Below are 23,311 nucleotides of genomic sequence, written 5' to 3'. Positions count from 1 at the left end.
AGGAGCTCCTGCTGATCTTCATCATCATCATCATCATTAGAGCACATATACAAATGGAGCGGGCCTTTACTTTTCAGGGCTGGCGTTCCTATCGCCAGCGCCGGCTCCCGCCAGGGGCGCGCGCATACGAGACGCTCGCACGCCCCCTGGCAACGGACCTTGTCCCGGGTCCCCGCCGCCTCCCCTGATGCCCTTCGCCGCCCCGCCGTCCCCCCTAACCCTGCCCGTCTCCCTGAAGCGGAGACGGGCAGGGACCTGCATCGCCACTGTCGAGAGACTGGGACGCGCGTGCGTGTGAGACGCATGCGCATTTCAGTCTCTGTCACCGGCGCTCGCCAGCGCAAGGGGTCTGGCGAGCGCCGGCCAAAGATGAAACATGCTCCATCTGTACCTGTAACAAAAGATCTGTCTGAAATCACATGCATCCCTGTGCATCTATCCAGCCGTAAGTGGAGTTGCAAGAAATGATATGCGTGTTACTCTTAATTGCTATTCGGAGCAAGAGAGTGGTTTTAAAGGACATTCTTAATCTAAATGTAGTTAAGATAATAGCCAGCAAAAGTAACGTGAACATGAACTGTTTTCACACTATGCAAGTACTTATGATTTTGTACTACGTGCAAAAAAACAAATACAGTAGGTAGAGTATGCTGTTATAGAGAATATTGTAAATCACACAAATTCCTACTTTCTTTCTCTCCCTAGACATATCCTATCTATTATTCACAGAGGTTACCTTGTATTTAGTCTAAAGGCTGCCAATTCAGCAAGTTTGTAACAACTTGTAAGAAATTGTGCACTCATTTAAACATATAAAATATTTAAAATGATATATAAAAAAAGAGAAAAAGAAAAACAGAAATCAAAAAAGAAAATAAAAATTTCCCGCTTGAGGACAATTCTACATTATATAGAACTGTGGATCACAACTGAAAACATGCGCGAGTTTCTCACTATTGTCCTTTTTTTTAACTCCCAATGTGACATTATACAGTATGGTATAGTTGGTTAAATTAATAGTAATGTAAACATAAAAGAAAAAAAAAAACAACAACATTTCTTTATTTAGAGTTCTGCATTTTGTTCATACTATGGCCCTTATTCAGATCTGATCGCAGTAAAAATTTGTTCTCAAAATGAGCAAACCATGTGCACTGCAGGTGGGGCAGATGTAACATGTGCAGAGAGAGTTAGATTTGTATAAGTTATTTTGTTTCTTTGCAGTGTAAATACTGGCTGCATTATTTTTACACTGCAATTTAGATTTCAGTTTCAACACACTCCACCCAAATTTAACTCCCCAAATCTAGGTACACACCTATACAATCATCAGGCCATGCTTTAGATTTCGACCTATGTTCATTTGAGTATTTATTCACCTTCGCTCAAGTTTTTGTTGGATGAAAACTGTACTGATTAATATTCATCTGATTCCAGCATCAGTGCGGGACTGTCATTTACTTGTGACATTCTGATCAAATGGGGATCGACGGTCGCAAGTAAAATTGGGGGTGATTCAGACATGTTCGCTAGGCTGTATGTATTCACAGGTAAATGCCGTCCGCCACCCCGCCGAACGTCCGCGCTCCATTCTGCTCATCCGAACGGATACAGCCGGAAGGAGGCAAAAATCATTCAATGGATGCTCACCATGGAATGATTTTATTTCTCCGTTCGTGGATAAAAGTAATATACATACTTTTATCCTGGACAGAGATGCCAAAAATGGGGCGGGCACTGACATCATGTGACATCAGCAACCCGGTTCAAGCAGGCATTGACACGCCTGCATCTGCAGGGGTACGCCCAGCATTATTATGGGCATGCCCATAAAATGCTGGGGTTCCTGAGCTTCCGCCCCATGCCCCCTCCCCCTTTATCAAAAACCGGAACAGAGGAGCGAATTCGGCCTGCAGAGAGAGGGTCGGAATCGCCCACATTGATTCTACGTGCATAACAGGCTTCCGAATGAGAATGAAGTTGATCATAGAATTGCACCAAAAGTGTTGTATAAGTTTGTCATGCACACATAACAATAAAGTTTCCTATGTTCAAAAATGTTATTAAGGCTTTGTGTATTATATAGCAGTTGTATTTAATTAAGTTAAGTAAAATTGACAGATGAAACACCACATTGGAAGTTTATATAAGGTTTACTGACCCAACAGGACAGTTGAACTTTCCTAACTCTACTCCATTTCTGCTCCATCACCTGTTGTTCTAAAGCAGCGCAAACATTAGACAACAAAACAACGCAATGTTGTCGATGACTTTCTTCGAACTTCGTTAGACTCACAGACAAAATATATAGGGATATATATAGGATTGCATATAAAATGCGATCTGGTTGGGATCTACAAATGGAGTGCCTCACATTAGAGTGGGTTCTGGTGATTCTATCGCCAATCTGCAGAACCGGCCATCAGACATTGGAGCCCACCACCACCCTCCACCACCATATATATGATGGTAATAAATGTATATAAAACATATAACTTAGACAGTAAAGATGGACCCCTTCAGCTCTGTGCCCCATAGCAGCTGCACCCCTTGCACCTATGGTAGTTATGCCCTTGGTATCCATTGGCATCATCCTTTCCATGCCATTTGTGTAAGATAATATACCAATTATGTACATTGCTACAAATGTATGCAATGTGTTCTGCTTTAAATGAAAAGGAAAAAAAAGTGTTTATTGGCTTTGTTTTGTCCTACATTCTTGAAGCGCAAATAATCTGATTTATCTGAAAAGAAGTGTATGTTTGCTGAAGCAGATGTGTTGCACATGTGTACATTACATGATCAGTCAAATCACATAAAATATGGAAATTTAAATGTATTATTTTCTATACAGTAAGTGTAATGAGGAAAAGGAGTGGGAACGTGTACACCTGTTACAAATTATTAGAAAACAAACATCTATTAGAAAAATAAATCAAACATCTTGTTAGTTACTATGGATACCAAACCCTATTAAAGCTCTGTATAAAACTAGGCAATATGCCTTCCAAACAAGAAATGATTATTACCGCACCAGGATAATAAATGCTTCATCACCAAAATAAATAGTTGCATGAATAATGTATTTTTGTTTGGGTTTATTAAGCTCCCCGCCTAGTTATAGATTTGATATCATAATTGACTGAAATCACAAAACAATTATGTAGAGGCCAAACCATACCTCACAACACGACCCATTCCAGGAGGGACAAAATGCTCTGCTCCTGGACATCCTTGTCAATTGCAGTTGCAGAGGTGGGACTGCACCTCTGTTGCAAATTCAAATAGGGGAGCTACACCTGCCAGTGAGTCCAGACTGTGCTGTTTAGGATGGCAGTCTGTGGGGCTCCCCTCTCTGAATTTTGGACTGTGCCCTGCAATTGCCACTGGCATGGCTGTCCAGAAACAGAGCATCTTGTCCCTCCTGGAATGCAGTGGCGTAAGTTCACAAGATGCGCCCGGAGGCGGTATTGATAGTCGTGCCCCCCCTCCCCCCATTGGCTAACGGCCGGCGGCAAAAGTCTCAATTGCCTCCGCGTCGCCTCTCCTCCCTGTTATCTGGCTGCTCACTGCTCTGCGGAAGTCGCTTGACATCCGCCCGCAGCCTCAGTGAGCAAGCCAGCAACCAGTGTCAGTTATGAAGAGCTGGGAGGAGGCTGTCATTGAAGCGATGGGAACCGCTGCCGGGCCAACGGTGAGTGACGGAGTCAATGAAGGAGAAGCTGGGTGGGAGACGCTGCAGCGGCAGCCTGTGAGGGTGAGAGTCATTGAAAGCCAGCACAGTGCAGCATGAGTATCCTGATAAAAAACAGATTTCATATATATATATATATATATATATATATATATATATATATATATATATATAAATATATATAATGTGTGTATATATATATATATATATATATATATACACATACATATATACACTATATATTATAAGGGCACGGTAGTGCCCTTATATTAAGGCTGAATCCAACGAACGGATTTTTCCCATAGGGAACTTTTCGGATGGGGGCATGGTGTTTGAGGGACTGCACCTCAAAAGTGACTGGGCGTACCGAGCTGAAATTTGGCATGTACGCGTAGAATCGTCAACCGGTGCTGCCTGCCAAATTTCAGGGCGAAATATAAAAAAATGACCAATTGGGAGCGATCTAAACTTCCAACTGCCAGTTTTTTCCTGACACTCGCGAAATGACACTTTGTCACCCATGTTAGTCTATGAGGGTTTTTTTGGGAAGGCATAACTCAGGGTAGAGGAACAATTGAGACTTGGGGTTTGTTTTATTAGGTAGATATTGTCCCAGTGGAGTGCCTTTTGGGGTTGAGGATTTTCAGATAGGTGCAGTTTTTTTATAATTTAGTGAAACGTCCCCCATTATAAAGATAGGAGAGCTCAACTTGTTGCGCATGCGCAGACGGTCGCCAGTAGGGGGAGCAGTACACTGAAGGTGAAGAGCTTCACTTCGGTGTACCAAGATGGCCGACTGTGAAGCACTAGGAACTGCTCCGGCCAGAAACTCCTCCACATGTGGGACATGCAGGGGCGGATTGGCCCACCGGGAAACCGGGCTGTTTCCCGGTGGGCCGGCACATTTTGAGGTAAACTGGGCCGCAGCCCACAGACGCACATCTCCATGCTGGGCCGCGGCACTATGCCCAAATTGAAGATGGCCGCGGCCAGCCTCGGATATTCCCTAAGTTAAAATGGCCGCGGGAGGGCTGGTGCGCATGCGCGGGCGCACACAGCTGCTCCCGCGGTCCGGATGGCTGCTCTGCCCACGGGAACCACCCCAGCACTAACAGCGCGCAGCGGCAGGACTGAATGCACGCTGGGCTGGGGAGCGGGTTCCGGCGGGCGGCAGAAGAAGCAGGCAGCCAGGCTGAGCCAGCACAGCGTGACAGCGTCTGACCACAGCCGGAGGCGGGTAAATGGCTTGTGGCCTCATTGAAGTATGTTATATATATATATATATATGTATATAGATCTATGTATATGTATATAGATCTATGTATATGTACATAGATCTATGTATATGTATATAGATCTATGTATATATAGATATTTATATATATATAGATATCTATATATATATATATATATATATATATATATATATAGATATATGTCCAACAAGCGGGTGGCACTCTGAGTAAATAATGTAGTCGACACACAAGACCTTGTGTGTCGACTACATTGTTTACTCAGAGTGCCACCCGCTTGTTGGACTTATCTATTTCTTTATTGGAGAGGCACCTGCACCATTGTTTTTTACCTTTGGAGTGCCGGTATTTGGGATTGATTGATTTTTTTTAATATATATATATATATATATATATTAGGAAAAGAGATGCGGCACTTGTTGGTCTTTTTAGAAAAGCAAATCGTGTATTAACATATCATGATGAGGATTGCGCTAACATTAATCATGCATTTGTCCATTGATTATATGCATAATAATTTTTACAGCCTTTTTCAGCCACAGATCTTATTATTTTTATTAAGCACTTTGTCTACTTTACTTTATTTATATACCACATGATTATGTCAATGTTTATGTTTTCTTCTAGTGCAGATTTGATCCTGTCAGCATCGCTCCAGAGCGGTCCACCAGCGCATCCGGGTAACCTTGGTTACCACACAAGCCGGAGAAGAGTTACCCCGGAAGTCGCACAGCCGGGGACGTCAGCTCCGTGGGTCATGGCGCCCGGACCCGGTGCACGAGTGGACGCAACGGGGTTGGTGCGGGGACCACACTGCCTACTCTATTTATGTAAGCTTTTTACCCTTACACATGTTACACTGTTCACCTTGACAAGGTTGATGTGTTAATACACGATTTGCTTTTCTAAAAAGACCCACGAGTGCCGTGTCTCTTTTCCTATTGTCCTAATGTACCTGATGGCATCGGGGCCAATCAACCTGATATACGGAGTGCTGGACCTACAGCATATATAGATAGATATAGATATATATATATATCTCTGTACAATACTGCCGGCACTCAGTCCAACTCATTCAACTTGCTCCGGTGCCAGAATACTTAGCATAGCATCCAAGATCCTGTGGGGGATCCAAAAAACGGCACTCGGAGACGTGTACTTGGAACAAATAAATCTTTAGTGATGGAGGGTAACGTTTCGGGGTATCAGCCCCGTCCTCAGACCCCAATCCTACAGCAATGTGACCCAAGACCAAAACCCCTACTTATAATTTACATTTTGCATGTGTTGTTTTCCCTTGTGAATGTTCTCTCTGTATATAATGTCCTATATTTCATGTCTTACTATGTTGTTGTGTGTTTTAGGTGCTCTGCAGGACAGATGCTGTGTCAAGCTACCCACAGCAGCGGCTGGATCGTGTTGGGTGATGTGTGCTTCCCGCATTATGTGGGCGACTACAGGTTAGTGGTGGCATGATGCGGTAATGATCCACATCCCCAGCAGAGGAGGCTTGTTGTAAGTGGTGTCTGACATGGCGGTCTAGCAGGGTTATTATGCTTGATTCTGTGACCCGTCTTCCTATGATGTCCTGGTACGCAGGCCTTTGCTGTTGATGGTAGCCGAGGCGCCGCTTCCTGTATCTTAGAACGCAAGCCAAAGGTTGCTTAGTAACCGGGCGGTGTGTCTTAGACCGGAAGTGAGCGGCCCGTGTCTTCCTGTGATGGCGTGGCGTGGCTGGAGACTCGGGAGGACGGGAGCAGGGTGAGTATAAGTAGGGGTTTTGGTCTTGGGTCACATTGCTGTAGGATTGGGGTCTGAGGACGGGGCTGATACCACGAAACGTTACCCTCCATCACTAAAGATTTATTTGTTCCAAGTACACGTCTCCGAGTGCCGTTTTTTGGATCCCCCACAGGATCTTGGATGATATATATATATATATATATATATATATATATATATATACACACACACAGAGCACGCTGTCTTTGGAATTCTTAATGACTGTCGGTGGTCTGAGTGGTGCACTGCAGGTGGTAAGTCCAGCTGCTATTTTAATGATCAGGGGCGTGATGTATGGTGATTTTCTACTGTGTGCTATGATATTTTGTACTATGTATTAGTGCAGTGGTCGCCAACCCGTCACTCGTGAGGTACTGGTAGCTCGCCTGAGCAAAACGGGTGGCTTGACCACTGTTGCCCGCCCCCCACCCATGTGTACAGCCATCCGCCCGCCCACCCATGTATCTGGTCACACACCCACCGACGTCCGCGTCCCTGCTGCTGCAGCTGCCAGGCAGGCAGAGGGGCTGGGGGCATGGCAAGCAGTTCATATAGCACTGGCCATGCCCTCACACCAACAAAAATGGTGCCCACAAAATTTTGGCTTGCGTATATATTACTTTGGCCGCTGGCAAAGTTGGAAGGTATGCATTAGGTGTGAGGGGCATTGCAATGTGTGCCATAATGTGTTAGGGGAATTACAGTGTGCAGCATAGTATCAGTATCATAAGCATTGTGGTGTTCAACATCAGGTGTCAGAGGAATTGTGGTCTGTGGCATAATGTGTCAGGCATTACAGTGTGCAGCATATTGTGCAGGGGCATTATGGTGTGCGGCATAGTATCAGGGGCATTGGACAAAATTTTGTAGCTCTCTGGGAGGTTTTTTTTGCCTTTTTTTGTCTCAGCACACGCACACACGCACTTCCCCCATAGCAGCACACGCACGCACACGCACTTCCCCCATAGCAGCACACGCACGCACGCACTTCCCCCATAGCAGCACACGCACGCACTTCCCCCATAGCAGCACACGCACGCACTTCCCCCATAGCAGCACACGCACGCACGCACTTCCCCCATAGCAGCACACGCACGCACTTCCCCCATAGCAGCACACGCACGCACGCACTTCCCCCATAGCAGCACACGCACGCACGCACTTCCCCCATAGCAGCACACGCACGCACTTCCCCGATAGCAGCACACGCACGCACTTCCCCCATAGCAGACGCACGCACTTCCCCCATAGCAGCAGACGCACGCACTTCCCCCATAGCAGCACACGCACGCACTTCCCCCATAGCAGCACACGCACGCACTTCCCCCATAGCAGCACACGCACGCACGCACTTCCCCCATAGCAGCACACGCACGCACGCACTTCCCCCATAGCAGCACACGCACGCACTTCCCCCATAGCAGCACACGCACGCACTTCCCCCATAGGAGCACACGCACGCACTTCCCCCATAGCAGCACACGCACGCACTTCCCCCATAGCAGCACACGCACGCACTTCCCCCATAGCAGCACACGCACGCACGCACTTCCCCCATAGCAGCACACGCACGCACTTCCCCCATAGCAGCGCACGCACGCACTTCCCCCATAGCAGCACGCGCACGCACGCACTTCCCCCATAGCAGCACACGCACGCACTTCCCCCATAGCAGCCCACACACGCACTTCCCCCATAGCAGCCCACGCACGCACTTCCCCATAGCAGCCCACGCACACACTGCCCCCATAGCAGCCCACGCACGCACTGCCCCCATAGCAGCCCACGCACACACTGCCCCCATAGCAGCCCACGCACACACTGCCCCCATAGCAACACACGCACATGTGCGTGTACGGAGTGTAATACACAGGCGCAGTCACTACATACAGGGTGTAATACACAGGCGCAGTCACTACATACGGGGTGTAATACACAGGCGCAGTCACTACATACAGGGTGTAACACACAGGCGCAGTCACTACATACAGGGTGTAACACACAGGCGCAGTCACTATATACGGGGTGTAACACACAGGCGCAGTCACTATATACGGGGTGTAACACACAGGCGCAGTCACTACATACGGGGTGTAACACACAGGCGCACTCACTATATACGGGGTGTAATACAGAGGTGCGGTCACTAATAACGGGGTGTAATACAGAGGCGCAGGCACTATATAAGGGGTGTAATACACTGGCGCAGTCTCTAATTACGAGGTGGAATGCACAGGTGCAGTCATTATAGGGGTTGTAATACACAGATGCAGTCACTATATACGGGGTGTAATACACAGGCGCAGTCAATATTTAGGGGGTGTAATACACAGGCGCAGTCACTATATATACCCCACAGGCACTGTCACTATATACAGGGTGTAATACACAGGCGCAGTCACTATATACAGGGTGTAATACACAGGCGCAGTCACTATATACTGGGTGTAATACACAGGCGCAGTCACTATATACGGGGTGTAATACACAGGCGCAGTCACTATATACGGGGTGTAATACACAGGCGCAGTCACTATATACGGGGTGTAATACACAGGCGCAGTCACTGTATACGGGGTGTAATACACAGGCGCAGTCACTGTATACGGGGTGTAATACACAGGAGCAGTCACTATATACGGGGTGTAATACACAGGAGCAGTCACTATATACGGGGTGTAATACACAGGAGCAGTCACTGTATACGGGGTGTAATACACAGGCGCAGTCACTGTATACGGGGTGTAATACACAGGAGCAGTCACTATTTTCAGGGGTGTAATACACAGGCGCAGTCACTATATACGGGGTGTAATACACAGGCGCAGTCACTATATACAGTTTGTAATACACAGGCGCAGTCACTATATATGGGGTGTAATACACAGACGCAGTCACTATATACGGGGTGTAATACACAGGCCCAGTCACTATATACACCCCACAGGCACAGTCACTATATACGGGGTGTAATACACAGACACAGTCACTGTATACGAGGTGTAATACACATGCGCAGTCACTATATATGGGTTGTAATACACAGGCGCAGTCACTATGTACGGGGTGTAATACACAGGCGCAGTCCCTCAATGCACCCCCCCGTGTGCCCCCTCAGTGCACCCCCCGTGTGCCCCCTCATGTGCGCTGTGCCCCCCTAGTGTGTACCCTGTGCCCCCCCCCAGTGTGTACCCTGTACCCCCCCCCCCAGTGTGTACCCTGTGCCCCCCCCCAGTGTGTACCCTGTGCCCCCCCCAGTGTGTACCCTGTGCCCCCCCCAGTGTGTACCCTGTGCCCCCCCCCCAGTGTGTACCCTGTGCCCCCCCCAGTGTGTACCCTGTGCCCCCCCCAGTGTGTACCCTGTGCCCCCCCCCAGTGTGTACCCTGTGCCCCCCCAGTGTGTACCCTGTTCCCCCCCCCCCAGTGTGTACCCTGTTCCCCCCCCCCCAGTGTGTACCGTGTGCCCCCCCCCAGTGTGTACCCTGTGCCCCCCCCCAGTGTGTACCCTGTGCCCCCCCCCAGTGTGTACCCTGTGCCCCCCCCCCAGTGTGTACCCTGTGCCCCCCCCCAGTGTGTACCCTGTGCCCCCCCCAGTGTGTACCCTGTGCCCCCCCCGTGTGTACCCTGTGCCCCCCCAGTGTGTACCCTGTGCCCCCCCCAGTGTGTACCCTGTGCCCCCCCCCCAGTGTGTACCCTGTGCCCCCCCAGTGTGTACCCTGTGCCCCCCCCCCAGTGTGTACCCTGTGCCCCCCCCCAGTGTGTACCCTGTGCCCCCCCCCAGTGTGTACCCTGTGACCCCCATGTGTACGCTGTGCCCCCTCAGTGCCCCCCTCAAGTGTGTACGCTGTGCTCATTCAGTGCACCCCCAGTGTGTACCATGTGCCCTCCCCCGTGTGTATCCTGTGACCTCCCCTGTGTGTACGCTGTGCCCCCTCAGTGCACACACCCCCTATGTGCGCTGTGCCCCCCGTGTGTACGCTGTGCCCCCTCAGTGCACCCCCCCAGTGTGCCCTGTGCCCCTCCCCCCTTGTGTGTGCCCCTCCCCCCCTTGTGTGTGTACACCGGGAACCCCCCCTTCCCTTCCTGCAAGTCAGCTGCGGGATTCCCAGGATTTGCGTGCTCGGCGCAAGTCATGATTTTGTCTCTACTCCTGCACAGAACACATGTCAGCCTGCTCTGTGCCGTTCCAGTCCCGGTGTTGGCTGTCAGAGGGGAGCAGAAGAGGTGAACCGCGCGGTGCAAGCAGCAGAAGGTTAGGAAGGCTGCAGGGAACCTGGAACCAGAGGTCCGGACAGGATGAATGAAGAGCTGCAGAGCGGTGAATCATCCAGATTGTCCCTCAAAAGCAGCCTCCTTTGAAGCATAGTGGACCAGGTTAGTAGCTTATTCATACACCCTGAAGCCTAACACCATACCTCCCCAAACCTGCCATTAAGAGGGACAGTTTGCGCGCCCGGCCGTCTCCCAACTGCCGCCCCCACCACCACCACGGGACACCGTGGGACAGTTGGAAGGTATACTAACACTATCCCCCCAGCCTAACTCTAACTATACACCCCCCTCCCCCACGGCGTAACTATAACTATACATCCCACCCCCCACCAGCCTAACACTAACTATACATCCTATTCCCCACCAGCCTAACACTCACTATACATCCCACTCCCCACATCCTAACTTCAACTATACACCCCTGTCCCCTGCAGCCTAACTCTACCTATACATACCTCCATAAACTAACCCTGTCTATACACCCCCCACAACCCAACCATTCGCCTCCCACCTGCAGCCTAACCCCGCCCATCCCCATCCCCACAGCCTAAACATAACATACACTCCCCTCCGCAGCCAAACCATACATCCTGCTTCAGCCTATAACACTAATCACAAAGACACACACACCCCAGAGCATATAACCCTAACCACACACAGCCCACAGCCTATAACACTAACCATGCACACCTCCCGCAGCCTTTAACCCTAACCAGGGATGGACTTCCCACGTGAGGCACGGGCCTAGGGGCGGCACAAATTAAGGGCGGCAGGCAGCCAGGAGCTTCGCCCAGCACAGACAATGGGTCTGCTCCAACCCTCATGCCCACATCTACATTCTGCAAACGAAAAAGGGAAGCAGCTATAGCGGAGAAGGCCTGTTAGATGCGGCCACATACTCACACTGAGGTAGGAGAAGGGGGACGGGACTCGGGAGCTCATTCAGTGAGCCCAAGGCTACTGCCGTGCTCATTGTCGCTGCTGCTCTCTTCCGAGCAGTGTCAGGTCGAGGCACTGGGTGGGCTCTACGTGGCGTTGGAGTGCTCTTAAACATGAAATCTGTGCTCCTGTCCATCATGCCCGGAAGGCGGCTCGTCGAGAACTCGTTGATAGCAGACTGTAGACGGAGGCTCCGGGCTGCCAACAGCACAATCACACGCAGCCTCAGCGATCTGCCAGGTGAGGGGTATCACTGCGTCGGCTAAAAGGGTCCTAACTCCTGCTCACTAGCTCTGGGTCTCTAAGCATCAGATGGCCGAGTGGGCAGCGGCAGCACTGATATCACCCCTTGCGCAGCTGCCCATAAAGACCCGGAGATAGTGTCCCGTGCCATGCGCTGTTGCTAGTGCTCCCTCCGTAGGTTCTTCCCATGCCGGTGTGCACTCCCTCCCGAATGGGGGGGGGGGCAAAAATGTGGTGCCTAGGGCCGGCCTGATTCTTAAATCTGGCCCTGACCCTAACCATACACACCCGCAGCCTATAACACTAACCATGCACACCTACTGCAGCCTATAACCCTAACCATACACACACATCCCGCAGCCTATAACCCTAACCATACACACACATCCCGCAGCCTATATCCCTAGCCACACACACACATCCCACAGCCTATAACCCTAACCATACACACACATCCGGTAGCCTTTAATTCTAACCATACACACACATCCGGCAGCCTATAACCTTAACCATGCACACCCCCCGCAGCCTATAACCTTAACCATACACACCCCCCGCACCCTATAACCTTAACCATGCACACCCCCCGCACCCTATAACCTTAACCATGCACACCCCCCGCAGCCTATAACCTTAACCATGCACACCCCCCGCAGCCTATAACCTTAACCATGCACACCCCCTGCAGCCTATAACCTTAACCATGCACACCCCCCGCAGCCTATAACCTTAACCATGCACACCCCCCGCAGCCTAAACCCTTAACCATGCACCCCCCCCGCAGCCTATAACCCTAACCATACACACACCCGCAGGCTATAACCCTAACCATGCACACACACCGCAGCCTATAACCCTAACCATACACACACCCGCAGGCTATAACCCTAACCATACACACACACCGCAGCCTATAACCCTAACCATGCACACACACCGCAGGCTATAACCCTAACCATGCACACCCCCCGCAGCCTATAACCTTAACCATGCACACCCCCCGCAGCCTATAACCCTAACCATACACACACCCGCAGGCTATAACCCTAACCATGCACACACACCGCAGCCTATAACCCTAACCATACACACACCCGTAGGCTATAACCCTAACCATACACACACACCGCAGCCTATAACCCTAACCATGCACACACACCGCAGCCTATAACCCTAACCATGCACACACACCGCAGCCTATAATCCTAACCATACACACACCCGCAGCCTATAACCCTAACCATGCACACACACCGCAGCCTATAACCCTAACCATGCACACACACCGCAGCCTATAACCCTAACCATGCACACACCGCAGCCTATAACCCTAACCATGCACACACACCGCAGCCTATAACCCTAACCATGCACACACACCGCAGCCTATAACCCTAACCATGCACACACACCGCAGCCTATAACCCTAACCATGCACACACACCGCAGCCTATAACCCTAACCATGCACACACACCGCAGCCTATAACCCTAACCATGCACACACACCGCAGCCTATAACCCTAACCATGCACACACACCGCAGCCTATAACCCTAACCATGCACACACACCGCAGCCTATAACCCTAACCATGCACACACACCGCAGCCTATAACCCTAACAATACACCTCCCCCCGCAGCCTATTTCCCTAACCATACACACACCCCGCAGCCTATGACCGTAGTCTGTGCAGTGTGTATGGTTAGGGTTATAGGCTGGGGGGGTGTACGGTTAGTACACCCCCCCCCCCATCTTATAATCCTAACCATACACACACCCGCAGCCTATAACCCTAACCATACACACACACACACCTGCAGCCTATAACCCTAACCACACACACACACCACAGCCTATAATCCTAACCATACACACACCCGCAGCCTATAACCCTAACCATACACACATCCTGCAGCCTATAGCGCTAACCATACACATCCTGCAGCCTATAGCCCTAACCATACACATCCTGCAGCCTATAGCCCTAACCATACACATCCCGCAGCCTATAGCCCTAACCATACACACACACACTGCAGACTATAGCCCTAACCATACACACACACCCGCAGACTATAGCCCTAACCATACACACACACCCCGCAGCCTATAGCCCTAACCATACACACACACCCTGCAGCCTATAGCCCTAACCATACACACACACCCCGCAGCCTATTGCCCTAACCATACACACACACCCCGCAGCCTATAGCTCTAACCATACACACACACCCCGCAGCCTATAGCCCTAACCATACACACACACCCCGCAGCCTATAGCCCTAACCATACACACACACCCCGCAGCCTATAGCCCTAACCATACACACACACCCGCAGCCTATAGCCCTAACCACATACACACACACCCCGCAGCCTATAGCCCTAACCACACACACACCCCGCAGCCTATAGCCCTAACCACACACACACACACACCCCACAGCCTATAGCCCTAACCACACACACACCCCGCAGCCTATAGCCCTAACCACACACACACACCCCGCAGCCTATAGCCCTAACCACACACACACACCCCGCAGCCTATAGCCCTAACCACACACACACACACACCCTGCAGCCTATAGTCCTAACCGCACACACACCCCGCAGCCTATAGCCCTAACCACACACAGACCCCGCAGCCTATAGCCCTAACCATACACACACACCCCGCAGCCTATAGCCCTAACCATGCATACACCCCGCAGCCTATAGCCCTAACCATACACACACACCCCCTGCAGCCTATAACCCTAATCATGCATACACCCAGCTCTTTTCCGCCGGCTCCATCACCATCATGTCTGAGCTTCAAGTGAGGTCTGCTGCTGCTATAATCATTTCTTTTAATTAATTGGGACGCCAGCACCTTAAATTACATTGTTTTACCATTAATTACATGTGATTTATGTATATTCTTGTATATGACTTTATTATGTGTTTATAAAATATTTTTGTTATTTCAATTGAACGGAGTCTTGTGCCATTATTGAAAAGGGGGACCTATATTACATTTAATTTTTAACTTTAATCAAAGGTATAATTGCTAATACTGTGACAGCTGTCCAATTGTTTTCTTTTATTTCTTACAAGCTGGTTTGCTTGTTGTCATATGCGGCTTTCCTTGGCTATTATTATTTTTATTCAATATAGCACCAGAGGTATGGTTTGACTCACTACATCCCTCCCTCACTACCTCCCTCCCCAAACAAATTTGATCATTGCACAAAGCCAAAATGGCTCCGGGAGGGCTGCTGAGCATGCACAGTCGTGTGTAGCTCCTCCCACGGTCCTTTGCAGGGAGGACCATGGGAGGAGGCACATGTGCAGCAGGCCTCCAAAGGGAGCCTGCCACCCTGGTCACCCCATCGACACTCCCCTTAACTCCGGCGATCCAGTCCGGAGACTGCACCACTGCCATGCCAGAAGGAGGAGGCCTGGTTCTGTGTTCCTGCTCAGCATATGTGGACAGAGGGGAGCGGCTGCCTGGAACCCGCTGCTGGAGGGAAAACCATCTAGTCAGACAGAAGGAGCAGATTGGTCGCCATCCTTGGAAGGAACCCCCAGCCTGGTGGAGTTCCATGACCTGGTAGGGTCAGCATGTCATGTATAGGTAGGCATCATTGACTCTGGCACCTGTATCCTAACCCTGTACACACACACACACACACACACACACACCCATAGCCTATCCATACATTCATTCATACATACAGATGGACCAGCACTCATTCATCTTCCTTAAACCATGGGTCACCATGGCTATCCTATTGTTCTCAGCTGCAATATAGAACAATACAGTAGGGGATTAGCATAGTAATCCAATTACTCACTTAATCCTATTATAGGAATGGATGAGTGGCTACAACTGTACGCTCACACACACACATGTAGCCTAACCCTGTCCATACACACACCCATAGCCTAACCCTATCCATACACGCACACACACACTACACATGTAGCCTAACAGTATCCATACACACATGTAGCCTACCCTATCTGCACACACGCCCATCCGCACACTATACATACACACACACACACACACACACATACACCTGCAGCCTAACACTTTCCAATCATACACCCATAGCCTAACCCTGTCCATACACACACACTCGCAGCCTGACCCTATCCATACATTTGTAATTTAATCTCTTCCCCAGGCCTCACCGGAGAAGACTACCGTATGCCCCAGTTTTTGGCCCTGCACCAACAGACCTTTGCCACCACAGGAAGAACTTTTTTTCACCATATTATGCCCCATATGGTAATGTCCCCTGCACCATATGCCCCACACTGCAATGCCCGTGATACATTATGCCCTACAAGATAGCTTCTACACACTGGTGCCCCTTTCAGACCGCACTAAAAAAACGGTATTTTGCCGATTTTTAACCGTTTTAAAACGGTAATATGTGCGGTCTGAAAGGGGCAGAGTGATTTTACCGTTTCACAAAAAAACGTTTTTTGGAAACGGTAAAAAAGCAGGGTCCTACCTGTTTCAGACCCGTTTTTTTTGGTGTCACAACGGGTCTGAAACGGGATTCCTCTCCCCCCACCCACCTCTGGGCAGCGCAGCGCAGGGCATAATCGCACTGGGGGCAGGGGGTCCCTGCAGTGTATGTTAGACCAGTGGCGGGGTCCCTGCAGCGGATGGTAAGTAGTAGCTGCAGGGACCCCGCCACTGATCATACACTGCAGGGACCCCCTGCCCCCAGTGCGACTATTCCCTGCCCTGCGCTGCCGTGCCCAGGTAGAATCCGGGTTGTGTGGCTGGCTGCTGCTCCCCTTGTCCCTACCTCCAGGCTCCAGCGTCTGGATAGCCGGCTCCTGCACCCAGCAGCCCGCTCCGTTGATCACGCAGCGCTCCCCCTCAGGTCACGCTCCCCCTCAGGTCACGCTCCCCTGTGCTCTTTGGCCGGGTCCGGGGGGGGTCGGGGGAAGGGAGATCACAGCTCTATCTCACGGGGACGATCACGGGGGGATCACGGCTCTATCTACGAGTCCCCTGGGCCAGCAGGACATCAACCCCAGCATGCAGGACAGCGGCCGCCGGAACTCTGCAGCACCAGGGCAGAGGAACCACCACAGCGGGGCATGGAGGACCACCACCTCCGCTCACCTGCCCAGCATGGCATTCACCAACGGCCAGGGGCTCATCCTCTAAGCGCAGCCCTGCTTCACGGTAAATTAATGGAATGATCAACCCAGAGAGGGGGGGAGGGGGCTGCCCGGGGGTCCTCCCGACAAACTGATTCATGGGGGGGGGGGCACAGTGAAGCCCTCACTAATGTTAAGATGTCCCTGGGGAGGGGAAGCTGCCCAGACCGTACCGCTTTCCCTATTGCTTTCACACCGCAAACCTGCTTTAGACCAGGTATTTAGATGCGGTGTGAAAGGGGTTAAACTTGCTCTGACCCATTTTAAATACCTGGTTTAAACAGGTTTTGCGGTGTGAAAGCAGCATGGGTGTCATGCTAATTGCCAGGGGTTTCATGAGATGGGTGTCTTCATTGCCAGGGCTTTCATGCTCTGGGACGGGTGTCATACTCATTGCCAGGGGTTTGTCATGCTTGTAGCCAGTGGTAATGCTCATTGCCAAGGGTGGGTATTTTTAAACCTTTTTAAAAATCCAATGTTTATTCTTACAGTGAAATTTTAAATTTCTGAATTTAAAAAAAAAAAAAAACATTTGAAAAAAAGCAATGAAATTCCAAAGACAAAAAACCTTACGGTTTCACATGTCCCATTAAGGCTTCTTAAACATGATCTGGCATTTCCACTCAAACTACAAAAAGCAATGAAATTCCGATCATTAAGGCTGGCGCCTTAATGGACGTGTTCCTTGCGCAGTACAGATATGGTACGCCATCACAGCCTGTGGGTAAGTGCAGATTCAGCACTCTCACAGAGTGAGATTGCTGTCACTCACACAATGGTGGAGCTGCTAATTCACAGATTTGTGTGCTCATTGGAATACACACATGCAGTCTATGCAACTGAAGGACTGAGCTGTTATGTGGCGCACTCATCCTAATAAGTACCTGCAATCATCTAAAACTGTCTAGCCCACTGAATTACTATAGTGTTCATTCTAGTACCAGCCATCTTTGAAAACTCATGCAGTTCCTCTTCCCTGCCTGGGGTGTAGCCGTCTGCTGTAGTAATTCTAGCACTGTGTGGTCTGTATATCAGCACTGCAAACCCGACCTGTGCTAGAAACACTACAGCAGACAGCAACACCCTAGACAGGGTAGAGGAACTGCATGGGTTTTCAAAGATGGCAGGTACTAGAATAAACACTATTACTAGAACTATCCCACTGAGGGTCCAACATCTTTCACACTCACTACATATATCCATTTCATTTAGTATTCACATGCAGTTACCAGAAACATCTTTCATAATTGCAAAAACTATAATACTCCCAACTACTATGCATCTACACTTTCTTCTCCTATAAGCCTTCATGCTGCACTGTCTTCCCCAATTCCCTACTGCTGTGTGTACTCCCTCATCCACACCAATGTGTCTTTCCCCATCTGCGCTGCCCTGCTTTTCCACACCGATGCCACTGTTTCTTTCTATCTGTGCCAATGCCTCCCCATCTATTAGTGTTACTCTGTCCCCCCTCCATCCATGCTGCTCTGCCCTTCTTATCCATGCCACAGTTTCCTTCCATCTGTACTGCTCTCTCTCTCCTATCTGGTCCACTCTGTCTTTTCTCCAACTGCTTCACTGTTTCCCACCCAATAACATCACCCTGTCTTACCTCCCCCAATCTGTGCCACGGTTTTCCACCCATCCGCATTTGTTAGTCTCCCATCAGTGCTGCTTAGCCTTTCCACAATCTACACATTTCTATTCCTCCTCATCTGCACCACACTGTCTCCTCCCCCAATCAACACCACTTTTACCCCATCCTCTCGGCTGTTTACTGCTCAGACCTTCAGTTGCATAGACTGCATGTGTGTATTCCAATGAGCACACAAATCTGTGAATTAGCAGCTCCACCATTGTGTGAGTGACAGCAATCTCACTCTGTGAGAGTGCTGAATCTGCACTTACCCACAGGCTGTGATGGCGTACCATATCTGTACTGCGCAAGGAACACGTCCATTAAGGCGCCAGCCTTAATGATCGGAATTTCATTGCTTTTTGTAGTTTGAGTGGAAATGCCAGATCATGTTTAAGAAGCCTTAATGGGACATGTGAAACCGTAAGGTTTTTTGTCTTTGGAATATATATATATATATATATATATATATATATATATATATGAAATCTGTTTTTTATCAGGATACTCATGCTGCACTGTGCTGGCTTTCAATGACTCTCACCCTCACAGGCTGCCGCTGCAGCGTCTCCCACCCAGCTTCTCCTTCATTGACTCCGTCACTCACCATTGGCCCGGCAGCGGTTCCCATCGCTTCAATGACAGCCTCCTCCCAGCTCTTCATAACTGACACTGGTTGCTGGCTTGCTCACTGAGGCTGCGGGCGGATGTCAAGCGACTTCCGCAGAGCAGTGAGCAGCCAGATAACAGGGAGGAGAGGCGACGCGGCCGATGCAGACAAGTGTATCGGGGAGGGCACCCGGGAGCACACAAGGGTATGGGGAAAGGGACGCCCACCCGCCGCTGCAGAAGTCAAGTGAGGTACCCAATTAAGCATCGGAACATCGGAGGCAATGGAGCCAGTGCCCCTTTAAGCCTGGCGCCCGGCGGCAGATGACTCCATTGCCTCCGGGAGTTCCGCCACTGCTGGAATGGGTCATGTTGGGAGGTATGGCCAAACTGATGCAAGTAGCTACACCACTTCGGGGCATACACACACGTTGCGATTTTTGAGTAAAAAGTAAGCAGCGCAAAAAGGGTGAGATTTAATAGGATGAGAGATTCAGAAAGTTAGAGATTTGGTAAGAAATCTCCAGTTTTTTTAAAGCAGCAATCATTTACCCTGCAAAATTAAACAGGTTATGCAGTGTAAATGATTGCCGCTTTAAAAAAACTGGAGATTTCTTACCAAATCTCTCACTTTCTGAATCTCTCATCCTATTAAATCTCACCCAAAATCTTTTAACTATATACCATTGGATTGACTTCACAAATTATCATCATTCATGAAATAGATATACCAGTTTAATATACCATAATGGTTAGAGGTAATTCACATAAAAATGGGAAAAATATATAAAATACAATATAACATTACAATTTTTATAAAAGGATGGTGGCTATATCTCTGTCCGTTCCTATAATACCTGGATGCATATGGACCAGCTGTGTAATACCAAGCTGGGTATATTTACCATCCGCCTATTGGATTTTTGCAAGATTGGGGATCTTTGGCCAAATGGAAATTTTCCTTGTGGTAGATATGGTTTGGAGTCCAAAAGTCCCTTTTGTAAATCCAAGGAATATGCATGGAGTGTGCCACTGTTGGTAGATGTGAAAATATTTCTCTCCGTCAAGGCTGGTTTGGGCAGAGTATGGGTGGTCAGAGTGCTGCTGGAACTTATAGTCCTCTAACGCCTTTCACTATATAAGCTTTATCAAAGGTAAAAATGGATATATGGAGATTTTCCTAAGCGATCTGTCTAGGGGCCAGATGCACTAAGCTTCAAACGTGATAAAATGCAGAGTGATAAAACAACCAACCAATCAGCTCCTGCCTGACATTTTTCAAACACAGTCTGTGACACGGTAGGTAGGAGCTGATTGGCTGGCTGTTTATCACTCTCCATTTTATCACTTTTGAAGCTTAGTGCATCTGGCCCTAGATCTCTTAGAAATCAAGCACAAATCACTCCATGTGTGCACCCTATAGCGATAGCATTGCACAGTCCCGTGTGTTGTTATCGTCAGATCAGAACTGGTGTACTGTACATTCAGGCCCAATCTAGTTAGATAGCTTAACATTTTTTTTTTTGCTTAGCACAAAAGGCTTAGCACACACCACTATGTGTGTACGTGTGATCTAGAAACCAGGAAGTTCAAGGGCAATCACATACCCTAAATTGCATAGCACACATCGCTAAGCACAAATGGGCCTTAAAATTACCAATGTTGTCAAATCTGCAAATTGATTTGGCAATCTAATGGCTAAACAGCGTTTGCAACAGTTATCTTAATGGTTCATTTCCTAGAGTAAATTCATTACATTTGCACTATGGCCCTTGTTCAGATCTGATCACAGTACAAATTTGTTCTCAAAATGGGAAAAACCATGTGCACTGCAGGTGGGGCAGATGTAACATGTTCAGAGAGAGTTCGATTTGTACAAGTTATTTTGTTTCTGCGCAGGGTAAATACTGGCTGCATTATTTTTATACTGCAATTTAGATTTCATTTTCAACACACCCCACCCAAATGCAACTCTCTCTGCACATGTTACAGCTGCCCACCAGCAGTGCACATGGTTGTGCCCATTTTGTGAACAAATTTATACTGCGATCAGATCTGAATAAGGGACAATGTGGAGCTGCTGGTAGCATCAAGTTTTTCAAAAATGAACAGACTCTGAAGAGTCCTTTTATCCTTCTTTGTTTGAAGCAGTATGGGGACCCCAATGCCAGATCCTGCTGGTTTAGATGCCTGTGGGGATCTTTCTTTCCCTACTATCTCCTCTGCTACTGCATCCACAAACACATGCTCCCTTCTGGTATAAAAGAAACTCATGTTATTATGGATTGTACAGGGCCCACATGGAAGGGAGATTTATCAAAGCTTATGGCGAGAGATAAAGTACCAGCCAATCAGCTTCTAATTGTCATGTTACAGGCTGTGTTTGAAAAATTACATGAGCTGATTGGTTGGTACTTTGGGTGAGATTTAATAGGATGAGAGATTCAGAAAGTGAGAGATTTGGTAAGAAATCTCCAGTTTTTTTACAGCGGAAATCATTTACATTGCAAAATCAAACTGTTTTTGCAGTGTAAATGATTGCCGCTTTAAAAAATTCTTACCAAATCTCTCACTTTCTGAATTTCTCATCCTATTAAATCTCACAAAAAATCTCTTTCCACATTATTTATCTCCAAGGCTTAGAAAATAAAGTAATTGACAGAGCTCTCTCAGCCAATCAGCAGCTGCCCTGTCTTCTGAATAGGATTCTGCCATCCCCCACCTACATCTCCTTGAGCTTACATGTTATAAATCGTATGCGATTTATCACGTGTAAAAAAAATGGCACATCAAGTGCAAATCCTTTCCCGGTTAGCTGCTAGGGAGCTCATGGGAAATTGGGTCCGACTTACCCATAGGACAATTCGGCCAAATGTATGGGGGCCTTAAGCCTTGAGAAATTTGGGGTAAAATTGAATAGGATGAAAGATTCAGAAAGTGAGAGATTTGTTAAGAAATCTCCAGGATTTTTTAAAGCGGCAATCATTTACCCTGCAAAACCAGTTTGATTTTAAGGTGTAAATGATTGCCGCTTTAAAAAAACCCTGGGGATTTCTTACCAAATCTCTCACTTTCTGAATCTTTCATCCTAATAAATTTCACCCTGTAAGTCAATCTGTAACATCTATTGTTTCATCCAGTAAATTTTCTGATATTGCCGGGATTTAAGCAGGTGGCACAATATACGGAAACAAGTTCATAAACACGATATGTAAGAATGCTGGATAAGGCATGCATGTCATCATTACATCCATCGCACTAAGTTTATCTGGTACAGAAAGAATATATAACTAACCCATTCCCACCTAATGTACTATATATTTATTTTGCATTGGAATCTTAAGCCTAAATATTGGTTCAGTTCCCAAAATGACTGCTTTTAGTTATACATCTGGAGAATGTGGTTTAGGTTGTTCTGCTTACCTTAGGAAGCGATGCTCGGGAGCCAGAACTTTGTGTTGTCATAGTAAGCACTGTAGTTATACCCAGGGCGACTCTGGCTGGAGCTGCATCCATATTGATCCAAAAGGACACCCATGATAAAATGACAATCAAAAGACTGGGAATATACATCTGAATCAGGTAGTAACCCATCTGCCGCTCCAGGTGGAATCGAACCTCAATGCACGTAAACTTTCCTTGGTAAAGGAAACAAAACAATAAAAAAAAAGCATAAAATGTAAATACGGAACTATTAATTAAATA

The 23,311-nt window shown here is 48.5% G+C and overlaps 1 protein-coding gene across 1 annotated transcript in view; it reads right to left on the bottom strand.

Annotated features, from left to right (window-relative positions):
* The window catches only part of GLRA3 (glycine receptor alpha 3), a 176,324-nt gene that overhangs the window by 33,635 nt on the left and 119,378 nt on the right, over positions 1 to 23,311 (bottom strand). The window contains exon 7 of the mRNA XM_083170822.1: positions 23,030 to 23,244. Within this exon, the coding sequence (XP_083026948.1) occupies positions 23,030 to 23,244 (215 nt within the window). The remainder of the gene's footprint in view (positions 1 to 23,029; positions 23,245 to 23,311) is intronic.

The sequence above is a fragment of the Crinia signifera genome, chromosome 1 (genome assembly GCF_055691185.1).
Source record: "Crinia signifera chromosome 1, ASM5569118v1, whole genome shotgun sequence".
Lineage (NCBI taxonomy): Eukaryota > Metazoa > Chordata > Amphibia > Anura > Myobatrachidae > Crinia > Crinia signifera.
Note: the sequence above shows the minus strand (reverse complement) of the source record. Positions and strands in the feature narration are given on the sequence as shown.